Consider the following 26,149-nt stretch of genomic DNA (forward strand, 5'->3'; position numbering starts at 1 on the left):
GGTTTAAACAGTTATCGTATGACCAAGCAAGTCCACTCCTAAACAGAGAAGCGAAAACTTGCATCCACACAGAAACGCACAAAACGTTCACAGCAAGATTATTCCTGAGAGCCAGAAACCGGCAACACCTCAGCTGTCCAACAGCTGATGAGCGGACAAGCAGAACATGGTCTCTCCACACACTGGACTACTGTTTGGCTATAAAAATAAGTGTGACACATGCTACAGCGTGGGTGGACCTTGAACACGTGCTGAGTGAGGGAAGCCAGTGACAAAAGGCACCTTGTCGTATGGTTCCGTTTACAGGAAGAGCCCGGAACAGGCAAATCCACACAGACAGGAAACAGGTCAGTGGTTGCCTGGGGCTGGGGGCCCTGAGGGGTGTGATGAAAATGCGCTAGAATTCATATGCTCTAGAATCACGTATGGTTTTCCGCGTGTTTACGTCCAGTGCGAGGCAGACAATGACCTGTGTGTGTCTTCTCGTGGGACTTGAGGACCCCAGAGGAAACGAAGCCACGTCCACAGAGCTTGCACTTGTAGGGCTTCTCCCCGGTGTGTGACCGCACGTGCTGCTTCAAGTGGCTGGATTTCTTAAAGCCTTTGTTGCAATAGTCACATCTATACACACAACACAGACCACGTTAATTCACAGCATGATCACAAATGCAACACCTGAGAAGGGAAGAAAAGCAAACACTCTTCACCAACAATCAGTAAACAATCAGGCATAACTGTTACAGAAACCAGGTATGCTCTCCAACACTTAAAACACTGAAATACTAGCAAGAAAAACTTGTTAGATCAAATTCTGCTCAGACTGTACCCTTAAACATATTTTATTATTTCAAAGTTAGTAAAACCTATAGCAAGTCTCCAGGAGAAATAAAATTTGATTAACTACAAACTATTCCTTTAAACATAACAGGGAATTTATTATGCGCTATTTTCTTTACCAAGTCATAAGATGCTGCGAGCCCTTCCGCTGCATTAGGGTCAGAATCACCTCTGACTCTAGACACTTGGAAATGTCAGTTCGTATACTCTTTAGTTGATAAAATACTTTACCAAACAGATGCTACTAGAGCTATTTTGAATAATATATAAATATGTAGTGTTATTTTCCTCTCAGTTGTTATGAAATATATTAAAATTAAGGATGAAACGATTATAAATTTCAAAATTCCTATTCACATATTATTAAAAAAATTTTTTTAAATTCTGAAAGCTTACTCCATTTTATTTCCCTGTTTTTTCCATTTCCAGGTTTTAATCTGTGATAGGAAGGTACACAGAGCACACAGCTCGGCACACAGCAGCAAGTTCTTAATAAGTGTTGAATGAACGAATGGGGAATGAATGAATGGCCAGAAGTCCAGGAATGCCCAAGCAGATGTCACAAAGGAATCACAAGAAAACATTACACTACTCTCACTTAAAAATACCCGTGCAAGATCCCAAATGAAACATTAACAAACAAATACTTGTTGAATAAAGGGAAGTGTGATTTAAGTATCAGGAGGTTATATATAAAACACATAAAGAGCCGTGGACAAAAAGGCACGATATAAATTCAAGTGATTTCTGAAAACACGGTAACAGCGGCCTAGAGTGGGGACAGGAAGCTACAGCAGAGTAGTTTATGGGTACAGGCTGCTGCGTCCAAACCCTGCCCATGTCACTTATTAGCTGTAGAAGCTTTAGCAAGTGAGTCTCTTTTGTCTCAGATACTTTCTTTATAAAATGGGGGTGACGACAGGCCCTGTTTCCCAGAGCTTTTATGAAGCTGCAGGAACGGTGCAGGTGGGCACTGGGTGCAGCAGGACGGGCTGCAGCCCAAGTGCGCGCACCCGGAGGAGCGTGCGTACCTGTAGGAGCATGCGTACCCGGAGGAGCGTGCGTACCCGGAGGAGCGTGCGTACCTGTAGGAGCGTGTGCACCCGGAGGAGCGCACGTACCTGTAGGAGCGTGCGTACCTGTAAGAGCGCCGGCTCTGCTCCTCGCTGTCGTCCAGGAACGGGGGACGTGGCGCCTGCAGCTCCAGCTCCTGCTGGGATGACTCCTGAATCAAACGACTTGTCTAAAACATAGCAGAAGCACAGAGCAGACTGCTTGAGCATCTATGAATGAATACAAACACCTAACAACTAAGGATAAGGACACTCATAAATGTGGATTTAAAAGGGAGAAACCCCAATTAGGTCGTTGCAATCATCTGGGCCAAATTAATAACAAAAATCATCTATACCAATTTTAATGAAGAAATACTTATTTTATTTTCCATTAACTTGCTTTAATCTTTCCTTTTTTTTTTTTTTTTGCGGTACGCAGGCCTCTCACTGCTGTGGCCTCTCCCGTTGCGGAGCACAGGCTCCGGACGCGCAGGCTCAGCGGCCATGGCTCACGGGCCCAGCCGCTCCGCCACACGTGGGATCTTCCCGGACCGGGGCACGAACCTGTGTCCCCTGCATCGGCAGGCGGACTCCCAACCACTGCGCCACCAGGGAAGCCCGATCTTTCCATATTTCTTATGTCTATGAAGAGACTACTCTTTCATCTGCTCTATTCTTACTGAGAGTGAACAAAACGCCCTGCTTTCTTACAATACTAAGTCCCCTCGCTTGTCACAAAATCACGGGGAGAAAGCATGTTCCCAGCCCAGGAGCAGCAGGCCTGGAGACAGCAGCCCCTTAACTCAACACCTTCCGGCCACAGGTGGTGCAGCCCAGGGACTGGGCAAAGATCTGCAGGAAACACCCATGTTCAGTGGACAGAGCACAGGCTGACCTTCAGGACGTGGGGGACAGGCGCAGGAGAGGCCAGAACAGTGGAGAACCTGCCTGCGTGCACACGTTTCCCCTGGCTTCCAGGACCCGCCCCAAAAAGCCACAAGTGAGCGGGTGTGCAGTCTTGCTCAGAGGGCTGAGTGAAGGCAAGCCACAGAGATGCATGCCCCCCACCACCCAGATTCAGCGCCTACTGTCAATTACGCAGCTCCGAGCTGGGAAAACGTACTCTGAAAATTTCGCTGGAGGGTCCAGGTCCTCCACTTGGCAAAAGTTACCCACAGGGTCTTTTAAAGAGAGAAAATAAGGACTTCCCTGGTGGCGCAGTGGTTAAAAATTCTGCCTGCCAATGCAGGGGACATGGGTTCGAGCCTTGATCCAGGAAGATCGCACATGCCGGGGAGCAACTAAGCCCTGTGTGCCACAACCACTGAGCCTGCGCCCTAGAGGCCGCGAGCCACAACTACTGAAGCCCGCGCGCCTAGAGCCCGTGCTCTGCAACAAGAGAAGCCACCGCCATGAGAAACCCGCGCACCGCAACCAAGAGTAGCCCCTGCTCGCCACCACCAGAGAAAGCCTGCGCACAGCAACGAGGACCCAACACAGCTCCCCCAAAAATTAAAAAAGTAAATATTAAAAAAAAGAGAGAGAGGGCTTCCCTGGTGGCGCAGTGGTTGAGAGTCCGCCTGCCGATGGAGGGGACACGGGTTCGTGCCCCAGTCTGGGAAGATCCCACATGCCGCGGAGCGGCTAGACCTGTGAGCCATGGCCGCTAGGCCTGCGCGTCCGGAGCCTGTGCTCCGCAATGGGAGAGGCCACAACAGTGAGAGGCCCGCATACCGCAAAAAAAAAAAAGAGAGAGAGAAAACAACTGATATGCCAATCATTTTCACCACTACTGAAAGATTTCCAAAAATGGCAAAATCAATACCAAAACAAAAACTTAAATGCCTCCAACTTGACTAAGAGAGGAAAATTTTAAATGAGGCATTTAAATATGTATCTTTAGTATGTCAGCCTTCATTATATTTTCATTCTGACATGTTTCTTTAAGATTCCACATATTAAAATGCTTTGGTTTTCTCGCTAAAGCAAGGCGATATCCTTCAGATGTTACTGAAGTCAGTTACACTCTCCTGACTTTCCTGACTTTTAACAGAAAAGGTAAAGCCACATCATGGGAATGAAATCTTAAAACAAAAATGTTTTAAGGAAATAGAAGCGCTATGTGATAAACACTGAGGTTTCCACAGCTGATGCAGCAATCTTAAAGTTGCAGCAAGTTAACATGCCCTCTTAAGTAAGCAAATTTTAAATAATTACAGTGAAGAATAAGATAGAATCTGCTCAATGATGAGACTTCTGCAATACTCACTACATTAATCGTATCAGAGCTAGGAACCGGAAGTAAGTTCTGCTGATGGAAGCTCGTGGACAGGGCTTGAGACTCCAGTGTGCTAGAATCTTGTAACTGTTGGACCGGTGGAAACTGAGTCTGTTGATTGTATGTATCAGTCACTGTAAAACCTGAAATAAATTAGAAGACATGAGTTCTACAAAAAATATTAAAGTTACACACACACACACACACACACACAAAACCAAAAAAGGTTGGTTTTACAAATAAAGGTATTTAAAGGAACATGTCTACTTTCTGAACGGGAATCAGGATTATTAGTTTTTATCAGCAGGCTCTAAAGTGATCTGCTCACAGGCAAGAGGCTACGCTCAGCTCCCATCCTTGCAGGGCAGGCTGACACACCAGCCACAAATAAGTCCCAGTTTCTACTCAATTACCTTTCCTTGGCTAGAGACCAGGTGTAGAATGGTCATTAAAGTCCCTTTCTGGAAAATCTGAACAGACTACAAAATAGCGTATGCGTGCATGTGTACACACACGCACACGCTACCCACGCAAGATGTTATCTGGTTCGATGACTGGTCATAACTGGTCAGAAGAGCACTAAAAGAAACACTCAAGCTTGCTGTAAAGTTAACCCCAACCAGGCGCAGCTCACTGGAGAGCCCCGGGTAAGGCCCACCACTGACCCTGTGACAGACCCGCTGGCTCGAAGGGCTGCGGCGGGGGAGCCTGCTCCTCGTACTGGCCCACGTGCCCTTCCAGAGTGTGCTGCGGGACCACAAGCCTGTCTGAAGACAAGAAGCACAGACGAGGGCGGAAAATTCGTAAACACGGAAGCTGCTTCACAGCTATCAACCTGTCCAAAAGGATGCTTCGGTGAGTTTCCAAAAAGCAGCCTCCTTGTTTGGAAAAGACAGTAGGAAGACAATTCATACAGAGGGCAAACTTACATATGTTGGCTAAAAAGTACAAAACCCTGCTCACAGACCAAATACTTCTTGGGACGCCCATAAAGTAAACAGCAAGCTGACCGGCCAACCGTTTGTCAGGCCCGCAGGGGGCCGGAAGCCTGAGCCGACTCTGTCACTGAGCTCACTGTCCCCCCGGTGAGCCAGCATCTTTCTGCAGCGAGACCTCCCTGCAGGAGGCAGCGCGCTGGCTGAGGGGCCTCAGCTCCCGCAGCCAGCGGCACCCAGTCCACGGCCACAGGCTGGGAAGTCCGGGAGCCACGCACCAGGACACGCGTGATCACGCAGATGAGCACTCAGTGGAAACCAAAGACTCTCTCGCGGTAGGCTCAGGGGTGAAAGTGGGTGACAAGCAGCACGTATCGGAAGGTCCCATTTCTACCATTCTAAATGCACCGCAGACTCTCTCACGCTCAGACACACGGCACAAACTGCGCTTTAAAAGGTCAAGGACGAGAGGGCCAGCGGGGACTGGAGTACAAAGGGCTGCAAAACTCCTGAGAGTTAAAAGCCCTGAACCGCTCACCTTCATCTGCTTCCAAAGGCTGACCCGCCATCTGCTGGCCGAGCCCCGCCTCCACGCCGGCGGGCGGCCCCAGGTCCAGCACGGCCCCGGGGTTGTCGGCCACGGCCTCGGCGGTCGGCTGCAGCGCGGCGTTCTCAATCTCCACCTGCCCCTGGGTGGGCACGTGCATGCCCTGCTGGTCCACGGCGCCGTCATCTATCGGGCAGGCCTGCTGGTGCTGCCGGAGCTGCTGGGCAAGCTCAAATCTTCAAAAAACGGACAACAGTCCGCAGCGTCAGCTGCTGTCAAACACCGCGGGCACGCGAGGTGCGATTTATTCAGTGACAGTTTTCATTTTAAACTGTTTCACTTTGAAGTCGCGGCGGCAATCCAGTTGAGAATTAAACACTACAAATAATCTGAAAGAAAACCCCCGTGCCCTTATCTCTCAGCGCTTTCACAGACTATAGGGGCCGGAAGGCAACAAGGATTTTTCAAAGTCTGAACGATACAAAAGATGCCACTTTTCAAAGCTAAACTCTCCCAATTCAAATTCTGTGATGAGCTGAGGTGTTCAAAACAAGAACTGCATGAGATGAGGCAGCGCCTTGACAGACTGCTTTCAGTGTTACACACACACGTGGGAGAGACGGGACCGTCCTGCAACCTGCCAGGCCGTGCGCGGCTCACTGACCAGTGGGCCACAGGCGGCAGAACCTGGACCACGAGGCATGTGGCTGCGATGGTTTTCTGCAAAATCATTATTCCTGTTAATATTACTTTACGTGTACAAAGCATACCTGGCATATTATCATCAAGGCCAACCATTTCTCTTTCAAAGAGAAAAATGAACAATGAATTCAGTGAATGAATCAAAAACACTGGGGAAAAAACAAACAAAAACCCAGGTCAAACGATGATCTGATTAACAGGCTGTACAGTATCTCAGCCATGAAGGGGCTACTCCAGTCAGACTCACACAAGCTCTATCGGACGCTGGATGCCAGAATCACGTGAATCTGCTGATTCAGAATTCCATTCTGAGTTCCAAACAAAGTCCTTCCTCTTCATTTTCTGATATCAAAAACAGTCACTTGGGCTTCCCTGGTGGCGCAGTGGTTGGGAGTCCGCCTGCCGATGCAGGGGACGCGGGTTCGTGCCCCGGTCCGGGAGGATCCCACATGCCACGGAGCGGCTGGGCCCGTGAGCCACGACCGCTGAGCCTGTGCGTCTGGAGCCTGTGCTCCGCAACGGGAGAGGCCACAGCAGTGAAAGGCCCGCGTACCGCAAAAAAAACAAAAACAAAAACAAAAAAAAGTCACTTCTCGACTACTTTTACTGAGGAGGGGGGGAACAAGAATGTACTGAAAAGCAGCAAAGGAAAGAACACGCACTGTCACACCTCCACCACAGGGTGACTGTACAGTGGTGCCATGGGTTCACGGGGTCCTCTCCACCACCCTGATGGAGAGGAAATGTGCCCTCTGTTGTGACTGGTGGAGCCTTGTTTTCTGTTTGTTTGCCTGGGTGTTTTCACAACTTTTACTACAGCGACTTTTTATTTTTAACGTAAGTGTATATGGCATTTTAGGAATTCCCAAGACTTCAAACAAAGGGATCAAACGACTGGAGCTGCTGCCTGCTCGCAGGCAGGTTCACAGTACACGCCATCTATAAGATAAACCCCCAACTCTGCAATGACAGACCTACCCGTCCTTACGCTGCCACCTGAAAGTCACGCACACTCTCCCCTGGCGTAAGCATGGCACGTGTCCCTCAGCGGAACCCTGGACAAGCAGTGGCCAAAGCAACACTCCACTGACAGAAATGACCTGGCTAAAAACAGCTGACCCTCTTCCCGGAAATTACAGCACTGGCCTCTGAGCCTGTAAACTGTACTCCCGACACCACCACAAAAGCACACTGTGAAGGCCGGGCGTCTTGCAGAGAGGCGCCATTCACCATGCTCTGCGCAAGCTGTGGCCGCGCCCCATTTCTCTTGGCAGGGGGGCAGCAGTGCACGCTCTGAGCGTCTCCGCCCCCATGAACTCCCCAGCCCCTGAATGCGTGTGAAGCACAGAGCTTCCTCCATAAAATGCAGCCAAGTATAACTGGATATATAATTGGCAAGAGTCCCCTAACTGACACCATCAATCTCATATTCCCTAGATGGTCTCGAGAAGCACTTAAACTCCTCGGCTACATGATCAACCGTACCAAAATCGAGGAGAGTCAATTCTGTCAAGTGTGCTTCGGCATCCAGAGGGATGAAACCAGAACACCATTTCTCCGAGTTACCTTATTCTATCAGTTGGGAGTTCTGTTTGGTAGGTAATGCCTGGACAGAGACATCCGGGTTAAAATACGGCTCAAAGGTAAACACTCTAGGGCAGAAGGCTAATATTCTTTCCTGGTAAGCCTGGTAACTCTTGTTCTCAAAGTCTCCTAGGAGGTGGTCGTGGTCACCTTGTCCATGCTTTCCGTTACAATACAGAATTCTGTGGCTTCACAGAAGCACCACTGAATAAGTTCCAGACACAGTCAGAAATGCGTCTCTGTAAGGGCTCGTTGGGTCCCCTCCACTTACAGATGAGGCAGCCCTCTAAGCAAGCAAAAATCTAAGTTAGGGCTTCCCTGGTGGCGCAGTGGTTGAGAGTCCGCCTGCCGATGCAGGGGACATGGGTTCGTGCCCCGGTCCGGGAAGATCCCACGTGCCGCGGAGCGGCTGGGCCCGTGAGCCATGGCCGCTGAGCCTGCGCGTCCGGAGCCTGTGCTCCGCAACGGGAGGGGCCACAGCCGTGAGAGGCCCGCGTTCCGCAAAAAAAAAAAAAAAAAATCTAAGTTAGCTTTAATGATGGATTTATGTGTTAGCTAAAACGTATTTTTTTCTGTCAACAACCTACAATAATTACCATTCAGATAACACTAATGATACGCCTAGAGGTCCCAGAGCTGATCAAGATTTTCTTTTTTGAAACCTTCGTTACCTCATTATAGTAGACACTGTCTATCTAGCATTTTATCTACTACTGATTATCAGTTTTAAGAGAGTTTAGAAAGCATTTAGGCCAACACTGACTACTTCAACACTACATTAAAAATAAAAATGATGTACTTCAGTCTATGGTTCTCAATAGGTCATTAAACACTGATACAGAAGTTTCTTTAGCTCATACACCTCCTGCTAGAAGTAATAATAAAGGGAACAAAGACAACTACTTCTTCAAAACGCTCCCCACCATCATCTGGGAATTATAAGGATTGTTAAAAAGCGACCATCAGAATTATACCTACCTATGGGTTTTCATGTGCTTTTTGCAATTTAGTGAGGTCTTAAATGTTTTCTGGCAATAGGGACACATATAGGGACGAAGGTCGTTATGGATGCCCATATGTCGCCGTAAGCTACCACCAGTAGTGAAAGCTCCATTACATATCAGACACTTGAAAGATTTAAGTCCAGTGTGCGTTCGGACGTGTGCTTTGAGCACTCCTGCAGAAACAAAGCCTCTTCCACACTGAGAACATTTAAAAGGCTTTTCACCTGTATGTGATCTAAAAAGAATAAAAATGGTCATGAATAAGCGTCTCAGGCTTTCACACTGCTTTCTAATTTAGAACGCGCTCTAGTAATTATCTCGCTTGGCCACCCCTCTTCTGAGCTCAGCAGCAGAGAGACTCGGCTCTCACGTCCCCACAACGGGGCCTGAGACTCAGCGCTCAGGTGGCTCAGCTGAAGTCGGGGGCTCGCACACAACCGACACAAAAGCAGCCCCCACATCCTCTTCTACGCTCTGTCCTCTTCTCATGACCCCTCACTGTCTCTTGTGATCAGGTTTCTATCAGTGCCTCCTCTTCACTGTCGCTACAGCCCCAAGCGTTAACCTGAAGAATACACCCGAGAAACCGTGACAGAGCAGAATCCTCAGGAAACAGACCAAACACTTCTCTGACATGTCCCAGAGATTGCAAATACTGAAATACAATAGGAGTGTAAATAAAATTCAGTGGCGGTTTGTGGGTAAAACATTTTGGTCAAGACACTGAAGAATGAAAATATCAATTATCAGTAAATATTTTGGGGTCAAAAGTGACATTTGAAATAACAAAAGCTAAGACTACCATCCTTGGTATTTCCACAAGTCACCAGATCACTAAATCACTGTAACTATAAATTTCCATCTCTGAATCTACATTACCTTACCTGATGTGTTGTTTAAGATGGCAAGATTTTTTATAGGCACGATGACAGTAAAAACACTTGTACGGTCTATCTGCTTCATTTACAAAATTATTATTAAAATAACTTTGAAAAAGCTGGTTTCTTGGAATGGGCTGGATAAGACCTACAAACCAAAAGAAAATCAGGAATAATTCACTGTCAGTGCTACTAAGAAATGTCAAAAGGCATCTGCTTTACCCAGAAGATAAACATCCTGAGGAGCCAGATTCGTGTTGCGACTAATCGCTACGTTAATTGTGTTAGGGACTTGCTATTTAAAGAACACCTATCAGGAAACGCTTAGAGAGTTAATATAAGATAGATATTCTTTTCGACATAAGGAACATTTATATTGTCACAATTACTTCTCCTTGTTCTAGAGCCAATTTTTCATAGATTTCTACATTTAACTTTCTATATAAGCATCTGTTGGCATGCAATTTATATAAGTACATCAACATTTAGGTTAATCAGAGTTTTTAAGTCCCTTATTTGTTCAGTATGAAGACTGTACCCTAGGTACTATAACAAACTCAGACAGAAATGATTCCAACATGATCTTTTGTTCTAAGAAAGTCAGGGTTTTCACAGAAATTTTATTAAAAGAAAATCTGTAAACAGCAAAATTACAACCTTAAATATTTCAGGTTTTACATACTTTCAGTGAATAAAGAATGCCCTTAGGTTGACCGTGTAATAAGTATGTCTTGATCAAGCAACTGAATTATTTATGAAATTCAGAACAAACATACACCTGAACCCTCTGAATTACTTAATGTTTACCTGGAACGAGAGGAAGACGTACACTGTCAGTTCTACCTGGGCTGTTTGCTCCTCCTCTCTCCCAGACAATGCAGCTATCAGCCAAGACTCTGGACTGGCCACACTCCCTGCTCCCTCAGCTGTGCCACTCACTTCCATGCGATGATTACCAACAGGCACCTCCTAACACACTGTTGTCCAGACTGTCCCTAACAGTGCGGGTTACAGCTCAATCCTGTCCCCTAAAACCTGCTTGTTCCTCCCAACTCTCCTAGTTGTACGTAAGGAACCCCATCCGCCTAGTCATGCAGGGGCCAGGGATTCCAGACTTCTGGAGCCACTCGTCAAGTTTGCCATTTGCCAGTCCTGGAGATCTCACTTTTCAGTGTTCTTAAACTTGTTTCCTCGTTTCTATTTCCACTGCTATTTCTATTTCGCTTCGCTCGCATGTGAGACTTAACTGAATGGACCCGCGCTTCCCGATGCTGCACGAGAGCTCATCTACTTTTCAAGGAGAATTCAGAACCTCCCTTGTGGGACTTCCCTGGCGGTCCAGTGGTTAAGACTCTGCCCTCCCAAGGCAGGGGGCGCAGGATTGATCCCGGCTAGGGAGTTAAGATCCCACATGCTGTGTGACACGGCCAAAAAATAAAAAAAATAACAGAACCTCCCTTGTGATTGATGTGTGTACAATCCACAGGGCACACACTCGAAGAGCTGCCAAACCTTCTCCCATTTCACAAGGATTCAGGACTGGGGAGATGCATGGGGACCATGCAAAGCCCTGCCCTCCTGGCAGCTCCAGCATCGCTCTACCCTTCACGGCATCGCCCTGCTTTTTCCCAACAACTCCTCTCTCGCGCTCAAGAAGAGAAAACTTCAGTCCCTCAGTCCACCCCACCACCTTCCCCAGGACACACGCGCTAAGTCTGCTGCAGACAGGCTGACAACGCCTGGCGCTCAGAGGCGAGATGGCCGTCCAAGGGCCGATTCCCAAACCCAGACGCACGTTCACTCTTCTGCGTGGCTCTGTGTCAGACACGCACCTAGACCAGCCTCCTGAATGTTCTGCTCTGCCTTCTCGTGTCACCAGCAGAAGAACGTCCCTGGCACAGTGCGCTGGGACCCGAACGGCAATTTGCTCAACCACCTCCCGTGGTCTGCCACCGAGAACGGGGCCACCGCGACCACCAGGCTCGGCCTCCTGGCCCCAGTCCCCACCTCTCTCCACACCCACCGCCAGCTCCTACCCAGGCAGCTTCATGCTGTGATTCTTAACGAGCCTCACTTTCCCACCTCCACACGCTCACTCATTTCTGTCCCAGCACTTGTCACTGCTGGTTCTGTTTTCTCTTTCCCCACTCCCTGGGCTATAGCTTCTGGAGCCTGGGGCCTGCCCCATGGTCATAGATGTAGCCCTGAGCCAAAGAGCACTGGCCAAGTAGGACACGTAGATACGATCGAATATACTAATGATCCTGTTCTCAGTGTTTACAAAATCCGAGAAAGAAAGGAAGGAAAGAAGCACGCACAAATTCCAACCAAGATCGTTGATTCACGGTCTGACACTCAACCTTTATTGGACATCTACTTTCAGGGAATCATGTTAGATTCTATGAAGGGAACAGAAAACTGAAGTGAGTATTTTCCAAACTGGCAACCAAAAAGGGTGGCTCCTCTGGTCACTGCGAAGCTTGTGAAACTGTGAACCTCAAATGCTCTGCAAGGAAGGTCCACAGGCAACACATAATAGCAACTGTTAGGCACAGTTCCCTGGTATCTTATGCAAACAGGTTCAGTAACTATTAGCATAAAGTACCACTTAATTAAAACTGTAAGCTCCAAGTAATATTTGATAAGCCATTTTCTTGTTCATTGCTGAACTTAACGGAAAGAGTGATTTCTAAGAAAAACACCAATAAAAAAATTTAAAACTCTCCTCCCACAATTAAATTGGGCTGTACAAACGTGAGACATTAATTTTATAGACTTCATCAGACAAGATACACATTAAAAAGCAACACAGGAAAGTGAAATAATTTTAAGCAATTAGTTATATAAATTGTATAAATTCGTGAAAGTAGGTAAAGTAAATGAAATTCACAAGGTAATTTTTAAAAAGTAAAAACCCTCCTATAGTCGTCTTGTATCTGTTTCATAGGGAAAAAAATAAGATATTCACAAATAAGGAAACAAAGTATTGCTTTTGCCATTTCCCACATCAAAAAAAAAAAAAAAAAAAGCCGTACTGGGTGCTGGGGGCAGGGCTGTGCAGGGGTTCATTGCCTCCCAGTCAGACCTGAGGTCAGTTAGCAAAGCGGGGCTCCGGGTGAGTGCCTCCCTAGCCTGCAGTGCAGACACAAAGTTCATCAGACGGCAGAGCCGGGCTGCACCCCTAAGGCTCCAGGCTGCACCCGAGTCAGCACCTTCACAGAGCTCGCCACCCGGCTGCCGCGGCAGGCCCTGACTTCCGGCCTGCACTGAAGCAGCCCGACGCCAGAAGCTACCGGGAGACTTCAGACTGGCAGTCTGCGCCAAGCCTTGAAGCTGTGAGCCCTGTAAGGCCCACAGACGATCCTCCTCTCCAAGTCACCCCCATTCTGGTGCAGGGTCCCCCCTCCAGCCCCACTGTTCTCCCAGCTCTTTCTCCTGTGGCTTCTGGAACCTACGTTCCACAGCAAACAAGTTCTCCATCATAAGCAGGTCCCATAAACAGAATGTTCAGTTACTCCTTTCTTTTCCGAAACAGCAGGTCTGTGGTCGAGCGGCTGGCCTGGACGCTCTGGCTCCTAAGCCCCGCTCCAAGCCTGAGGGGCTCGAGCCTCCTGTCCTGGCCCAGCTCTGCCTCCCAGCCTGCCTTCGCTTCCTCCCCAGTCCCACCTGCCCTCCACGAATCGAATCCCTTTACCCAGTCCCTTGCCAATACGCTCTTGTGCAAGTCCTCTGGCCCTTTCTCAAATAATTCACAAGATCGTAAAAAGAAAAACAAAAGAATGTGCCCAGTAACACCCCTCAGAGACAACCACAGTGAACGGTTTAGTAGCCACTCTAACAGAAGAGTTTGTAATGTGAAAACATAAGTGGGATCAACCATACACACTGTTCTGGAACTACCTGTCCATACTTCATACATATACTTAACTCTCCAAGTCATTACATATGACATCATCCCCATCACCCTTTGGATGCTGGCAAGGAATTCCACCGTACCAGTGTACCCAGTTCCCTTAATGCACGTCTGGCGGACATTCTGCCTGTTTCTAACTGTACACTACTGCAGGGCTGCAATAAACAATCCAGTATATACAACTGTTACCTTATGTCTCCCCGCTAGACACAGAATTATAGTCTCTGGGCAGCATCCAGGTATATTTATTTTTAAACAGAACCCCAGATGATTCTGAGATCTTTGGCGGGGAGGGGAGGAGTCCCACCTTGAGCTCCTCAGAAAGTGAAATAACAGGCTTCATTTTTCCGATGCTTTATTTTTCACGTCTAATAATTTTACAAAGTTCTGTTAAAAAGCTAAGCTAGGGCTTCCCTGGTGGCACAGTGGTTGAGAGTCCGCCTGCCGATACAGGGGACATGGGTTCGTGCCCTGGTCTGGGAAGATCCCACATGTCGCGAAGCGGCTGGGCCCGTGAGCCATGGCCGCTAAGCCTGCGCGTCCGGAGCCTGTGCTCCGCAACGGGAGAGGCCACAACAGTGAGAGGCCCGCGTACCGCAAAAACAAAAAGCAAGATAAATGCACTGATATCAATATGATTAAAACATGAATATAAACTTGGAAGATCAATCATTACAGCGCTGAGGTTTAAAATAATAGATAACCAGGGACTTCCCTGGTGGTGCAGTGGTCAAGGCTCTGCGCTCCCAATGCAGTGGGCCCAGGCTTCGATCCCTGGTCAGGGAACTAGATCCTGCATGTCGCAACTAAGAGTTTGCATGCCGCAACTAAGGAGCTGGCGAGCTGCAACTAAGGAGTCCATGAGCCACAGCTAAGGAGCCCGCCTGCTGCAACTAAGACCCGGTGCGACCAAATAAGTAAGTAAATAATTAACTAATTAATTAAAAACAAAACAAAAACCCACTTTTAATTTAAAATAAATAAATTTAAAAAATAATAGATAACCAAAGCCTGGCTCACTTCGAAGAAAATATTTTTCAAACATCTATGCTCCACAGAAATGGCGGGAGCACACACCATTACACAAACTCACACATACGCACAGTCATGTATAGAAAACACAGTGATTTCTTTAAAAAAAACAGATATGTCATATACACATATGATTTGAAAATCCAGAAGCAGCTACAGATCAAAATATTACGATCACCCTGACTCCAATACTTCCCTAGTCTGCACACTGTTTTATTTAAACTTAGTTCTTGAATTTAGAAGAGAAAGCACTTAGAGTACAGTACACCGCATGTCTAGTGAAAAGAGCCCCAAGTGCAATGAACTACACGGTATCTGTGCTCAGTAAAGACTAGTGGTGCTCGATGCCAAGACCCAGTGGCCAGGTGGGCCCCTGGCGGCTCCTCCACACTCCTGCACCGGGGGCGCAAGGCTGACGGGTGCGGGAGGAAGTGAGCTGTACTGACCACACGCTGATCCAGGAGTCTGAAGCCCCAGGTTCTAGTTCTACCATGAGCTCTAGTTGTAGAACCTAAAAGCAATGTTAGAACCCTCTCTAGGGCCCACATTTTACATCTGTGAAAATGAAGAGTGAGGAATGTAGGCAAGTTTGGGAAAGACTGTTTTTAAGTTCCCACGCAGCTCTGGGAGTTTTTAGAATTACACAACTATATGGGACTGTTCTATCCAACAATGCTCCCTTAATATGCAGAGATTAAGTTACTTGCTGGAGTATTTTTTTATGCATTCTAATACTTTCCTAAGCGACAGTAATTAGTGTAAAAGGTATTGAGCTTCAAGTAACTAGACTGGACTGGAACATCTCATCTCCCAGTTAAGTCATATAATTGTAACTAATCTATGCTAAACCCTCTCTGGCATGTTTTTATCAAGATCTGTCCCCCAAACATAATTACAGTCACACTTTTTCTACATACGCCCCAAGGAGCTCAGATTCTGAGAGAAGAGACAGACACAAATACAAATAATGACGAAGTGTAAAATAAATACTTAAATATTTTACATTTTACGATGTGAAGCCAGCTCTATGAATCACTTCCCCCATGTGTCCCACTCAGCCTAGAACAAAGGAGAATTCTGCTTCCACTAATTTCGTCTAAGATACAGGTGTCTGTGAAGCTAAAAGCACAATGCTCTCCATTTTAACCTTGGAAAAAGTCTGGAGAATCAGGGCTCCAGTTCAACTCAACTAAGGATTTGTAAACTTAACGGCAAGAAACCCACCACAGGTGTGTAACCTGAGTCATGGCAACCTGAAACAACTGGTAATTTGAGGGTTACCCTCAAGCATGAAGGATAACTCTAGGGCTGCTAAGTAAGTTTTTAGTCTGTCGTAACTTTTAGAGATTTTTTTGCATTTCAGGAATAACACAAATCACTGAGAACCTAGAGACTACAGTGAAGATTAAATACACATTAAGTGAAATTGGTCTGTTGTTTTGCTTTGTGAGCTGCCACAGCTGCACAAGGACATCAGAGTGTTCTAACCCACCATGGGAGTTCCGATCAGTGTCTACACCCTAAACAATTAAACACCCTAAGAATTACAGTTCCTAGGAAGCTTAGCAGAAATCATACGTAAAATCATTGCAGGCTGGTATTTGGGGAGCATGCTCTTAAACTTGTTGTCTCTTGGGGGTTTTCCATTTCTTCTAGAGTCAGTTCTGATAAGCACGTTATTCTAGAAAAAATCCACTTCATCTAAATTTTCAAGTGTATTAGCAAAATGCTGTAGAGTATCTGCAAACAATTTTTATCTCATCTGTATCTGTGCTTACAGCTTGACTCTCATTCCTAATATTACAGATATTTTCTCGGTCTTTAGTTTACTAGAGATGTGTCAAGCTATCTATTCTACTGTTAACTTTTAAAAAATTGTAAAATTATGTTCACTAGAATTTTGTCTTCTATCTTAAATTATTATACTTATTACTTTTTGCTACTTGCTTTTTTATTTTTCTACCTTTTTGAGTTATATATTTTATTTATTTTTGTTCTTATTTTTTAGTAAGAAATACTTCTTAAAAGCTGTTATCAGTCTTTTCTGATAACAGCTTTGGTCCATCCCACTGTTTATAAAGACGTTCCCATTTCTAGGATGTAATTGCAGTTTTGAGTCTTACTTTTCCATAGAATGAAACTTTAGATAGCTACTATTAATTTATGTTTTCAGTGAACTGTAATCAAAGACTGTATCCTTCACAGTACCTATTTCTGAAAACCTGAAACTTCTCTATACCCTAGAATGTGATCAACTTCTATTTCATGCATATTTAAAAGAGTGTGTACTTTGGAGTAGAAGGCTTTAAAGCCATTCAATCACCCTTTTGATATGTGCGCTCCAAATCCTCCTCAGTCTCACTGTGTTTACACCAATCTAATTGAGGGTCTCTCACTCTGGTTCAGAATTTGAATATTTCTCCTTTCTTCTGTTTTTGGTTTATATATTTTGATGCTATGCTCCTAGATACATAAAAGCTATTGATCGTGACTATTGATCACCTTATTAGTGGACTATAGCTGACATTAGTCTACAGTATCTCTCTTTTTTTTTAACCATTTAAGCTTTATTTATATTATGTTTTATTTGATATTAATTTTGTTCACAGACTAGATTATCTCACCTAAGACGATGAAATACAGGAGAACTGCATAAAAATGTAAATTCTTGCACAAAACTTAATGAGTTTCCTTTAATCTTGTTTTAGGACCTACAAAAATCATTTCTCTGAAGATTCTCATGAACTGTGTTTTCTTTCTAGTTAGCTAACAAAATCATAATTTACCTTGATCATAACAACACCAAGCCTAAAAAGAACTTAAAAGCTGGCAGATTTACCTTTTAATCCAAAGGTTAAAGCAGCCCAGATAATGATCTGTTACACAGCGTGCGGGGCTTCTAAGATGTAAATGACACAGCACACTGTGTGCCCCACTCAGGACACCCATCCACCCCACAGGTCCACTGAGGTACAGTCTTCCTTGGTGAGGACTCACATATGAACATCTTCACTTACACAGCACTTCCCTCTTACCGAGAACATAATCTGAGCAGCAGTTGAGCCAGAACTAGGATCTTAATTTAACTGTGAAACGTGCTGGCTCATAAAGCAAAACAATCCTTAACAACACCTCCACTGGCACCACACACACAACTATCTAACTACACAGACCATGATGTTCACACGCCCTGTGCAAAGCACCAGGGAGGACAGCCTTACCCACGTCTGTTATGAGGATCGGCTCCTGCAAAGGAATATCGGGGACCGGAATGTTCGCCTTGCCAACACGAACTTTTGCAGGTTTACGCTGGTGCCTCATCTTTCTTAACTCCGTGTGTTTAAAGTGAGAAGCAATGTGAGTCTTCCTGTGGCCTGAGGTTCGAAATTTCTTGTCACAGTGAGGACAAGCAAAAGGTCTGACTCCTGATAAAAAATAAAATAGACTGTAGAATTATTCCAAAGAAATACATCTCAGTTAACGCCAACATAAAATTCTAGTATTTTAATACTGATTTGAATTCTCAATTTGTTGTTTCATGCCATATGTTTATAATTTCATGGACATTATAAATTAACAGTTATTCTCGTTTGCATTCAGTGCACGTTACAGATGTTAAGGCATGTAATAAGAGCATTTTAAGTAAAAAAAAAAAAAAAAAAAAAAAAAAAAGGGCATTTACTATTTTCAGGAGAAAGCCTAAAATTGTAAAATGGATGTTCAAACAACCAGTAGTCCTTAAGACACTAACGTGAGTAAGGCTGCTCTCCTCTCTCAAATCATCCTCTCTGTAACTGGAATAACAACGGGGCCCCAGGTTTGCTGCTGGGATTCCACACACTTGTGTTTGCAGAGCACTTAGCAGTGCCGGCATTTGGGAAACGAGCAGTAAATGGTGGTTGTCTGATTGTAAATAATAACGTCACCGCTGACGATGACAGTGAGAACATCCTTTCAACAATCCTCTGCTATGACTTCCCTTTTCTGAAGGAAACTTCCTTTTCTTACAATTTTATTGGCAAATGAAAACGCAGATTCCAAAGAAAGGCATATATCAAAACAGTCTCATTTCAGCTTTTTCAAATACTCATCCACATGCTCAGCTCAGCCCAGGAACCTCAAAGGGTTAGGAGAAGTTACTGCTAATGGGTACAGGGTTTCTTTTGGGGGTGATAAAAATGTTCGAAAATTATATAGTGGCATGGGTTGCACAATTCTGAAATGCACACTTTAAAAGAGTGAATTTTATGATTTGTGAATTATATCTCAATAAAACTGCTATGAACAGAACTGGAGCCTGAATGTGGAAGTTCTCGTGCCCTAACACTGATGACAAAATATCCGACAGGCAGAGTGGGTATTGATATTAAGGTCCCAGCCTGAAGGGTGCCAGCTAAAACCCAGAGGCCCCACGGGGGCGATGCTGGCCTCCTCCTCGGGAAGGCCTCCTGGGCTGCATCTGAATCCCGTCACCCACAGCGGTCTCCCCTCCTCACTCCCTGCACTCCTGCCCTCACTCGTAAGTGGTACAGTTTAATGCTCCCTCTTCGGGCCATCGGCTCCATGAGGACCAAGGTCACGTGGACTTTGTTCAACAGCGTGTGCCGTGTGCCCAGCCCGCAGAAGGTCACTGTCACATTCACTGAAATAAAGAGCAACGGGCGCTCCACACGCCCAGCCACCAGCGCAGACCCCGCCGTGAACCACCTGCGGCGGCAGGCCCGTACCTGTGTGCAGGCGAACGTGCACCTTGAGGCTCCCCGAGGTGGAGAAGCTCTTCATGCAGCACTGGCACTTGAACGCCTTGACGCCCGAGTGCGTTTTGACGTGGGCTGTCAGCGTGCTCTTCACGGCGAAAGCCCGGAAGCACTGCGGGCACTTGAAGGGCTTCTCGTGGGTGTGGATGCGGATGTGGCGCACCAGGTCGCTGGGCTTGCGGAACTCCTTGGTGCAGTAGGGACACACGTGCCATCGCACACCATTCTCCTCGCGGATCGACCCTGGAGGAAGATTACAATGAGAAGGGTCCAGCTTGGCCTCGAAACCGCATTTCACCAATTATTAATGTCCTTCTAGGCTTAGATTTAGACAGCACATCATACCTATAAAAAGCTATAGACCTTTTGCCACAGCAGAGGATATATGATCAACTGTGGAAAAAGCTGAAATTTCCATAATAACTGAAATGATTGATGACTATGATTGAATCTTGCAGAAAATCCTAACAGTCCCATATGAACACAAATCATAGCCTAAGAGAGATAAGAACGCTATCTAGACAGGTACTATGATATAAATCAAGAATCAGCAGGGCAGACTTAGTCTGCTATAAGTGTAAGTAACAGTAGGTGTGATCAAATGACTCCAAAATTAACTCAAAGAACATGAAAAGAAGGGATGAACTTACAATAAGTATCGTCTGAGCTGATCTGTTATCACTAATAAAAAATGCAAATAAAAATGAGGAAATGGTAAATTCTTATGCTATAGAAAGGAACTGATAAATAGTTAAAACAAAGAAATAGCATATTTGATCATGAATGAGTTCATGATTTATGATCAAATATAGAAGATTCTTTTGCAATGCTAAATATTGCATTTGGCCAAAAAGTGCCTTTGGTTTTTAAGTAAAAATAAAAGATGCATTTTTCATTTTCACCAAGAACTTTACTGAACAACGTATTCACCCTTTTGTTCCACTACCTTCTGCCATTTTTCAGGCAACTCCGTAATTCCATCTTCCCCAAACTTCTTATCTTTTTGAGCAAAGAACTGTTGCAGGTGCCTTTTACAATCTTCCAGGGAATTAAACTGTTTTCCATTAAGAGAATTTTGTAAAGACCAAAATAAATGGAAACCTGAAGGTGCAATGTCTGGTGAATATGGCGGATGAATCAGAACTTCCCAGCCAAGCTGTGACAGTTTCTGCCTGGTCATCAAATGAACATGCGGTCTTACGTTATCCTGATGGAAGACTATGCGTTCTCTGTTGACTAGTCCTGGACGCTCTTCATCCAGTGCTGCTTTCAGTTGGTCTAAATGGGAGCAGTACTTGTCGGAACTGTTTGGTTTTCCAGAAGGAGCTCATGATAGAGGCCTCCCTTCCAATCCCACCATATACACATCACCTTCCTTGGGTGAAGACCGGCCTTTGGTGTGGTTGGTGGTGGTTCATTTCGCTTGCCCCGTGATCTCTTCCATTCCACATTATTGTACAGTATCCACTTGTCATCGTCCGTCACAATTTATTTTAAAAACGGAACGTTTTCTCTTCATTACGTTTAAGTAGAGAATCGCATGTGGAAATACGGTCAAGGTTTTTTTCGCTTAACTCATGTAGAACCCAAACATCAAAGCGATTAACACAGCCAAGCTGGTGCAAATAATTTTCAGCGCCTGATCTGGATATCTGGAGTATGTCGGCTATCTCCCGCATGGTATAACGTTGACTGCTCTCAATTAATGTCTCGATTTGATCACTATCAACTTCAAGTAGTCTACCCGACCGTGGCGCATCGTCCAGCGAGAAATCTCCAGCACGAACCTTCACAGACCACGAACCTTCACAGACCACTTTTGACACGTTCGATCAGCCACAGCACCTTCTCCATACACTGCACAAATCTTTTCTTGTGTTTCGGTTGCGTTTTTACCTTTCTTGAAATAATAAAGCGTAATATGCTGAAAATGTTGCTTTTTTTCTTCTCTTCAATATTAAAATGACTACACAAAAATTCACCAGTTAAGTCTTTTTTTAAATGCACGCTGATAGGACAGCTGTCACATACAATCTAACAAAATTGTTTCGAATGAGTTAAAGACACATCTTACGGAAAATACCAAACGAACCTTTTGGCCAACCCCATACTGTTATTCAACCTTGATCCAGGTTTGAAGCTATTCCTCTCAGAAGAAAAATCACAAGTGGAATTTATGGAAATATAATTAGTAAAATAATACCTAAATTGGCAAATTTCTAATTTGGCAGAATCAGCTTTTTAAATTTCAATTAGATGTATTCGCCAGAAATTAAACAGACACCTACAATAAGGTAAGGAATACACTTGAAATCAAAGAGATTTGGGCCCTGCTGATGAAATTCATCAGAAAATTTTCACTCTTTATTTAACTGTGTCTTTACAGACAAACATAGTTTTATTAGGGAAAAGGAAAGCTCTTTGTTTCCTTCTCTTTGTTATCAGTCAATACAAGGAATTTTCCTTATGTGCTAGTGAATCTGTAAGGAGAGAAAATGTATTTTCCTGAATATAACACTCTTTATGGGACTAATTAACATAGAGAAAGAGATTAGGTAAAAGAATGAAAAGTAATATTTTTCTAAAAACAAGAGCAAAGAGAGGAACATACACACACCACGGCGGGTGGGGGGTAAAGAGTAGAAAACAAAGGAAATGGTTTTTAAAGTGAGAGAAAGATATTTATTTTAGGTGATACTGCTTATACTAAGGAAGTCTAAAACTTAAGATTGCTTAAAACTAATAGGTATTAGAAGAAGTGCAATAATTACCTAAAGGTCTTATCATGACAAATCAGAAAAACAACGTACAAAGAGATAAGACAGAACCATAATATCTGTCAGCTAAAATCTGGAAATCATCTCCCCAAATCAGACTTTTTTTCCAAACAAAAATGAAAATATGTCTTTAATTACATAAGATGACATAAAACTGTCACCAGGTTCTAATTATTTCTGGGAATGAACTGGAAGAGAGATACAAACTGGCAGCTGAAGCTTCAAACCTGAAGCTGTCTCCAAATCTGGCCTGTATATGTTTTGTTTGGCCCAGGCAGTGTTAGAAAAAGAAAACTGAATCCAGATTTCTGACCCTTTGACAAACTGAATGATCTGGAAAACCAGTTCTGCATTCCCACGTGGCAATCTTTCTTGGTGCTGGGCAATAGCTTTTCTCTTCAAACACATTAATAAATTTTGAAAGAAAAAACATGCATAATCATCTTCAAGACGAAAAGGTATTTACTAAAACTCAACGTCTAGTTTTAAGTTTTAAAAAACTGCCTAAAAACAGGAGGAGGTGAATAAAACATATCAATATAACATTTGAATTGACAGGAAAATACTACAAGCAATCCTATTAAGGTGAGGAAAGAGTCCACTATCACACTGCCATTAATTTATCATGTTTGAGAGATACCAGCCAACGTAACTAGATAAGAAATGCACAGTAATAACAATAAAGGAAAAGGTAAAATCATTGTTTACAAATGATATGATTATACACATAAAAAACTAAAACTCAGAAAGAGGCCCACATTTTAATACGTGAAAATCAACATCCTTCATACCTACCAACAAAATCCAGAAGACTTTAAAATACTACTAAAATATGGACAAAAAAAAAAAGATCTGAGTAAATGGAAATGCATACATACCCTATTCTTTTTTCTTAAGTTATTCTTTTTATTGAATGAAAGATTCTTTAAGTTCTATAGTGCTTTACAATTTTCAAAAGTTTCACACACATGATTTCATATAATCCCCTATTAACCCTTTTCTTTGGTATAAAGACAAAAATTTATAATGGCATCAATTCTCTCTGATTAAATCACTTATATACAAATACCAATAGGGATTCTTTTAGAACTAGTCTTGGAAGTTTAGCAGTCGCTTTTAAAGTACATATGAAAATATAAATATGTGAAAACAGTAAAAAAAATACACTTTAAAGAAAAGGGTAGTGAGAGAGGACTAGGTATCCTAGTTATAAAACACACGATAAAGCTAAAACCATTTGGTATCACAACACATGAATAAAAAGACAGATTACTGGAATAAAGTCCAGAAAAGACCCATACAGGTTTGAGAGTGTAATATATGATAAAGGCAGCATTGCTTTCCAGCAGGAAAAATGTGACTTATTCAATAAATGGTGTCTAGGCAGCTGGATGCCCATCTGGAAACAAAAAATAAAACTGAGTCAAAGATTTGGTTTAAAATATGAGAGTAAACAGATAGTAACTGGACATATCATGGTGATCATTTTGTAATGATGTATAAAAAAATGAAAGTATAAGTGTTAGATAAAAGAGGCACTTTTTCCATAATGTCAGTGTTGAATTCTAAGTATTACACGAGTCCAAAAGTCATAAAACACTGACAAATTTGGCTACATAAAAACATTTCTCCCCCTTTTGCTATATAAAAAGAAAATACCTCTCCCTTTTAACTCAAAAGCCAAACAAATTAGAAAAGAATACGTGCCATAGATACAGCTCACAAAATACTACTAGGTAAAGAGAAAACGAATGCAGCAGAGCATTTAGCACTTGGAGGATCTAGATGAAGGCAAAAGGCAATTCTCCGTATTTACTGTTCCTGCAATATTTCTAGTAAGCCTGCAATTATTTCAAAATCAGTACTTTAAAACAATCTTTACAGAACTTACCCTCTGAAAGCTCTGACACTTCCAGAAATGTACCCTACAGATATACACGTATCCGTGACAGCATTACTGGTACTGGCAAATACCTAAATATTATTTACCCATAAAAGGGAATACTATTCAGGCATCTTGTAAAACAAGCTATCAGGTGGGAAAAAGTGAACCACAAAATAATACATACAGTATGCCATACATCCTGCTAAAAAACAATAATATATAATAATATGCCTAAGCTTGTTTAAAAGACACAGAAGACCCCAGTGACGGCAGCTGCCTGAGGGAGGGGCGCATGGAGGACCAAGATGAGCAGGCAGGGGACTCCCCGCTTTCCACTGTACCCCATCGTGGACCTTTTGAATTGTGGGGCACGAGCAAGTTTCACCGGCTTTTAAAATAACTTTAAAACGTACGTATTCATTACGCACTTGGTATGCGTCAGGCGCTATTCAGTTCTCTTCCATTTATTCTATCCCTTTTATCTACCCCTGTTACAGATGAGGAAGCTGACATTTTAAAGGTTAACTGACTTTATTAAAGCTTCATAATGGGGGGTGCTGGGAAGATGGCGGAAGAGTAAGATGCGGAGATCACCTTCCTCCCCACAGATACACCAGAAATACATCTACACGTGGAGCAACTCCTACAGAACACCTGGCAGAAGACCTCAGACCTCCCAAAAGGCAAGAAACTCCCCACGTACCTGGGTAGGGCAAAAGAAAAAACAGAGACAAAAGAATAGGGACGGGACCTGCGCCAGTGGGAGGGAGCCATTTCCACACACTAGGAAGCCCCTTCGCGGGCGGAGACTGCGGGAGGCGGAGGAGAGCACAGCAACAGGGGTGCGGAGGGCAAAGCGGGGAGATTCCCGCACAGAGGGTCGGTGCCGACCGGCACTTACCAGCCCGAGAGGCTTGTCTGTTCACCCGCTGGGGCGGGCGGGGCTGCGAGCTGAGGCTCCGGCTTCGGTCGGAGCGCAGGGAGAGGACAGGCGGCGTGAACACAGCCTGCAGGGGGTTAGTGCGCCACGGCTAGCTGGGAGGAGTCCGGGAAAAGTCTGGACCTGCCGAAGAGGCAAGAGACTTTTTCTTCCCTCTTTGTTTCCTGGTGCGCAAGGAGAGGGGATTAAGAGCGCTGCTTAAAGGAACTCCAGAGACGGGTGCGAGCCGCGGCTAAAAGCGCGGACCCCAGGGACGGGCGAGAGCCGCGGCTAAAAGCGCGGACCGAAGAGACGGTTGGGAGACGCTAAGGCTGCTGCTGCCGCCACCAAGGGGCCTGTGTGCGAGCACAGGTCACTCTCCACACCCCCCTTCCGCGGAGCCTGAGCAGCCCGCCACTGCCAGGGTCCCGGGATCCACGGACAACTTCCCCGGGAGAATGCACGGCGCGCCTCACGCTGTTGCAACGTCACGCCGCCTCTGCCGCCGCAGGCCCGCCCCGCACTCCGCGCCCCTCCCTCCCCGCGGCCTGAGTGAGCCAGAGCCCCCGAATCAGCGGCTCCTTTAACCCCGACCTGTCTGAGCGAAAAACAGATGCCCTCCGGCGACCTACAGGCAGAGGCGGGTTCAAATCCATAGCTGAGCCCCGGGAGCCGTGAGAACAAAGAAGAGAAAGGGAAATCTCTCCCAGCAGCCTCAGGAGCAGCGGATTAAAGCTCCACAATCAACTTCATGCACCTGCATTTGGGGAATACATGAATAGACAATGAGTCATCCCAAACTGAGGAGGTGGACTTCGAGAGCAAGATCTATGATTTTTTCCCCTTTTCCTCTTTTTCTGAGTGTGTATGTGTATGCTTCTCTGTGAGATTTTGTCTGTATAGCTTTGCTTCCACCATTTGTCCTAGGGTTCTATCCGTCCTTTTTTTTTTTTTTTAATTTTTTTTCTTAATAATTAATTTGATTAACTTTATTATACTTTCCTTCCTTCCTTCCTTCCTTCCTTCCTTCCTTCCTTCCTTCCTTC

The 26,149-nt window shown here is 44.7% G+C and overlaps 1 protein-coding gene across 10 annotated transcripts in view; it reads right to left on the bottom strand.

Annotated features, from left to right (window-relative positions):
• The window catches only part of ZNF236 (zinc finger protein 236), a 102,021-nt gene that overhangs the window by 32,957 nt on the left and 42,915 nt on the right, over positions 1 to 26,149 (bottom strand). For 8 of the 10 annotated variants that reach the window (XR_003793290.1, XR_003793291.1, XM_029221666.1 and 5 more), the window contains 9 exons: positions 19,493 to 19,765; positions 17,987 to 18,190; positions 9,827 to 9,968; positions 8,917 to 9,177; positions 5,644 to 5,888; positions 4,836 to 4,937; positions 4,162 to 4,313; positions 1,977 to 2,080; positions 470 to 621 (listed from right to left, as the gene is read on the bottom strand). Coding sequence is in view for 8 of the 10 variants with exons in the window: in XM_029221666.1 (XP_029077499.1) it covers positions 470 to 621; positions 1,977 to 2,080; positions 4,162 to 4,313; positions 4,836 to 4,937; positions 5,644 to 5,888; positions 8,917 to 9,177; positions 9,827 to 9,968; positions 17,987 to 18,190; positions 19,493 to 19,765 (1,635 nt within the window). In the remaining 2 variants the exon portion in view is untranslated. The remainder of the gene's footprint in view (positions 1 to 469; positions 622 to 1,976; positions 2,081 to 4,161; positions 4,314 to 4,835; positions 4,938 to 5,643; positions 5,889 to 8,916; positions 9,178 to 9,826; positions 9,969 to 17,986; positions 18,191 to 19,492; positions 19,766 to 26,149) is intronic. The other 2 variants (XM_029221649.1, XM_029221683.1) reach the window with 2 other exon arrangements.

Source organism: Monodon monoceros, unplaced genomic scaffold, assembly GCF_005190385.1.
Source record: "Monodon monoceros isolate NGI ecotype Baffin Bay Population unplaced genomic scaffold, NGI_Narwhal_1 Super_Scaffold_1, whole genome shotgun sequence".
NCBI classification, from domain to species: domain Eukaryota; kingdom Metazoa; phylum Chordata; class Mammalia; order Artiodactyla; family Monodontidae; genus Monodon; species Monodon monoceros.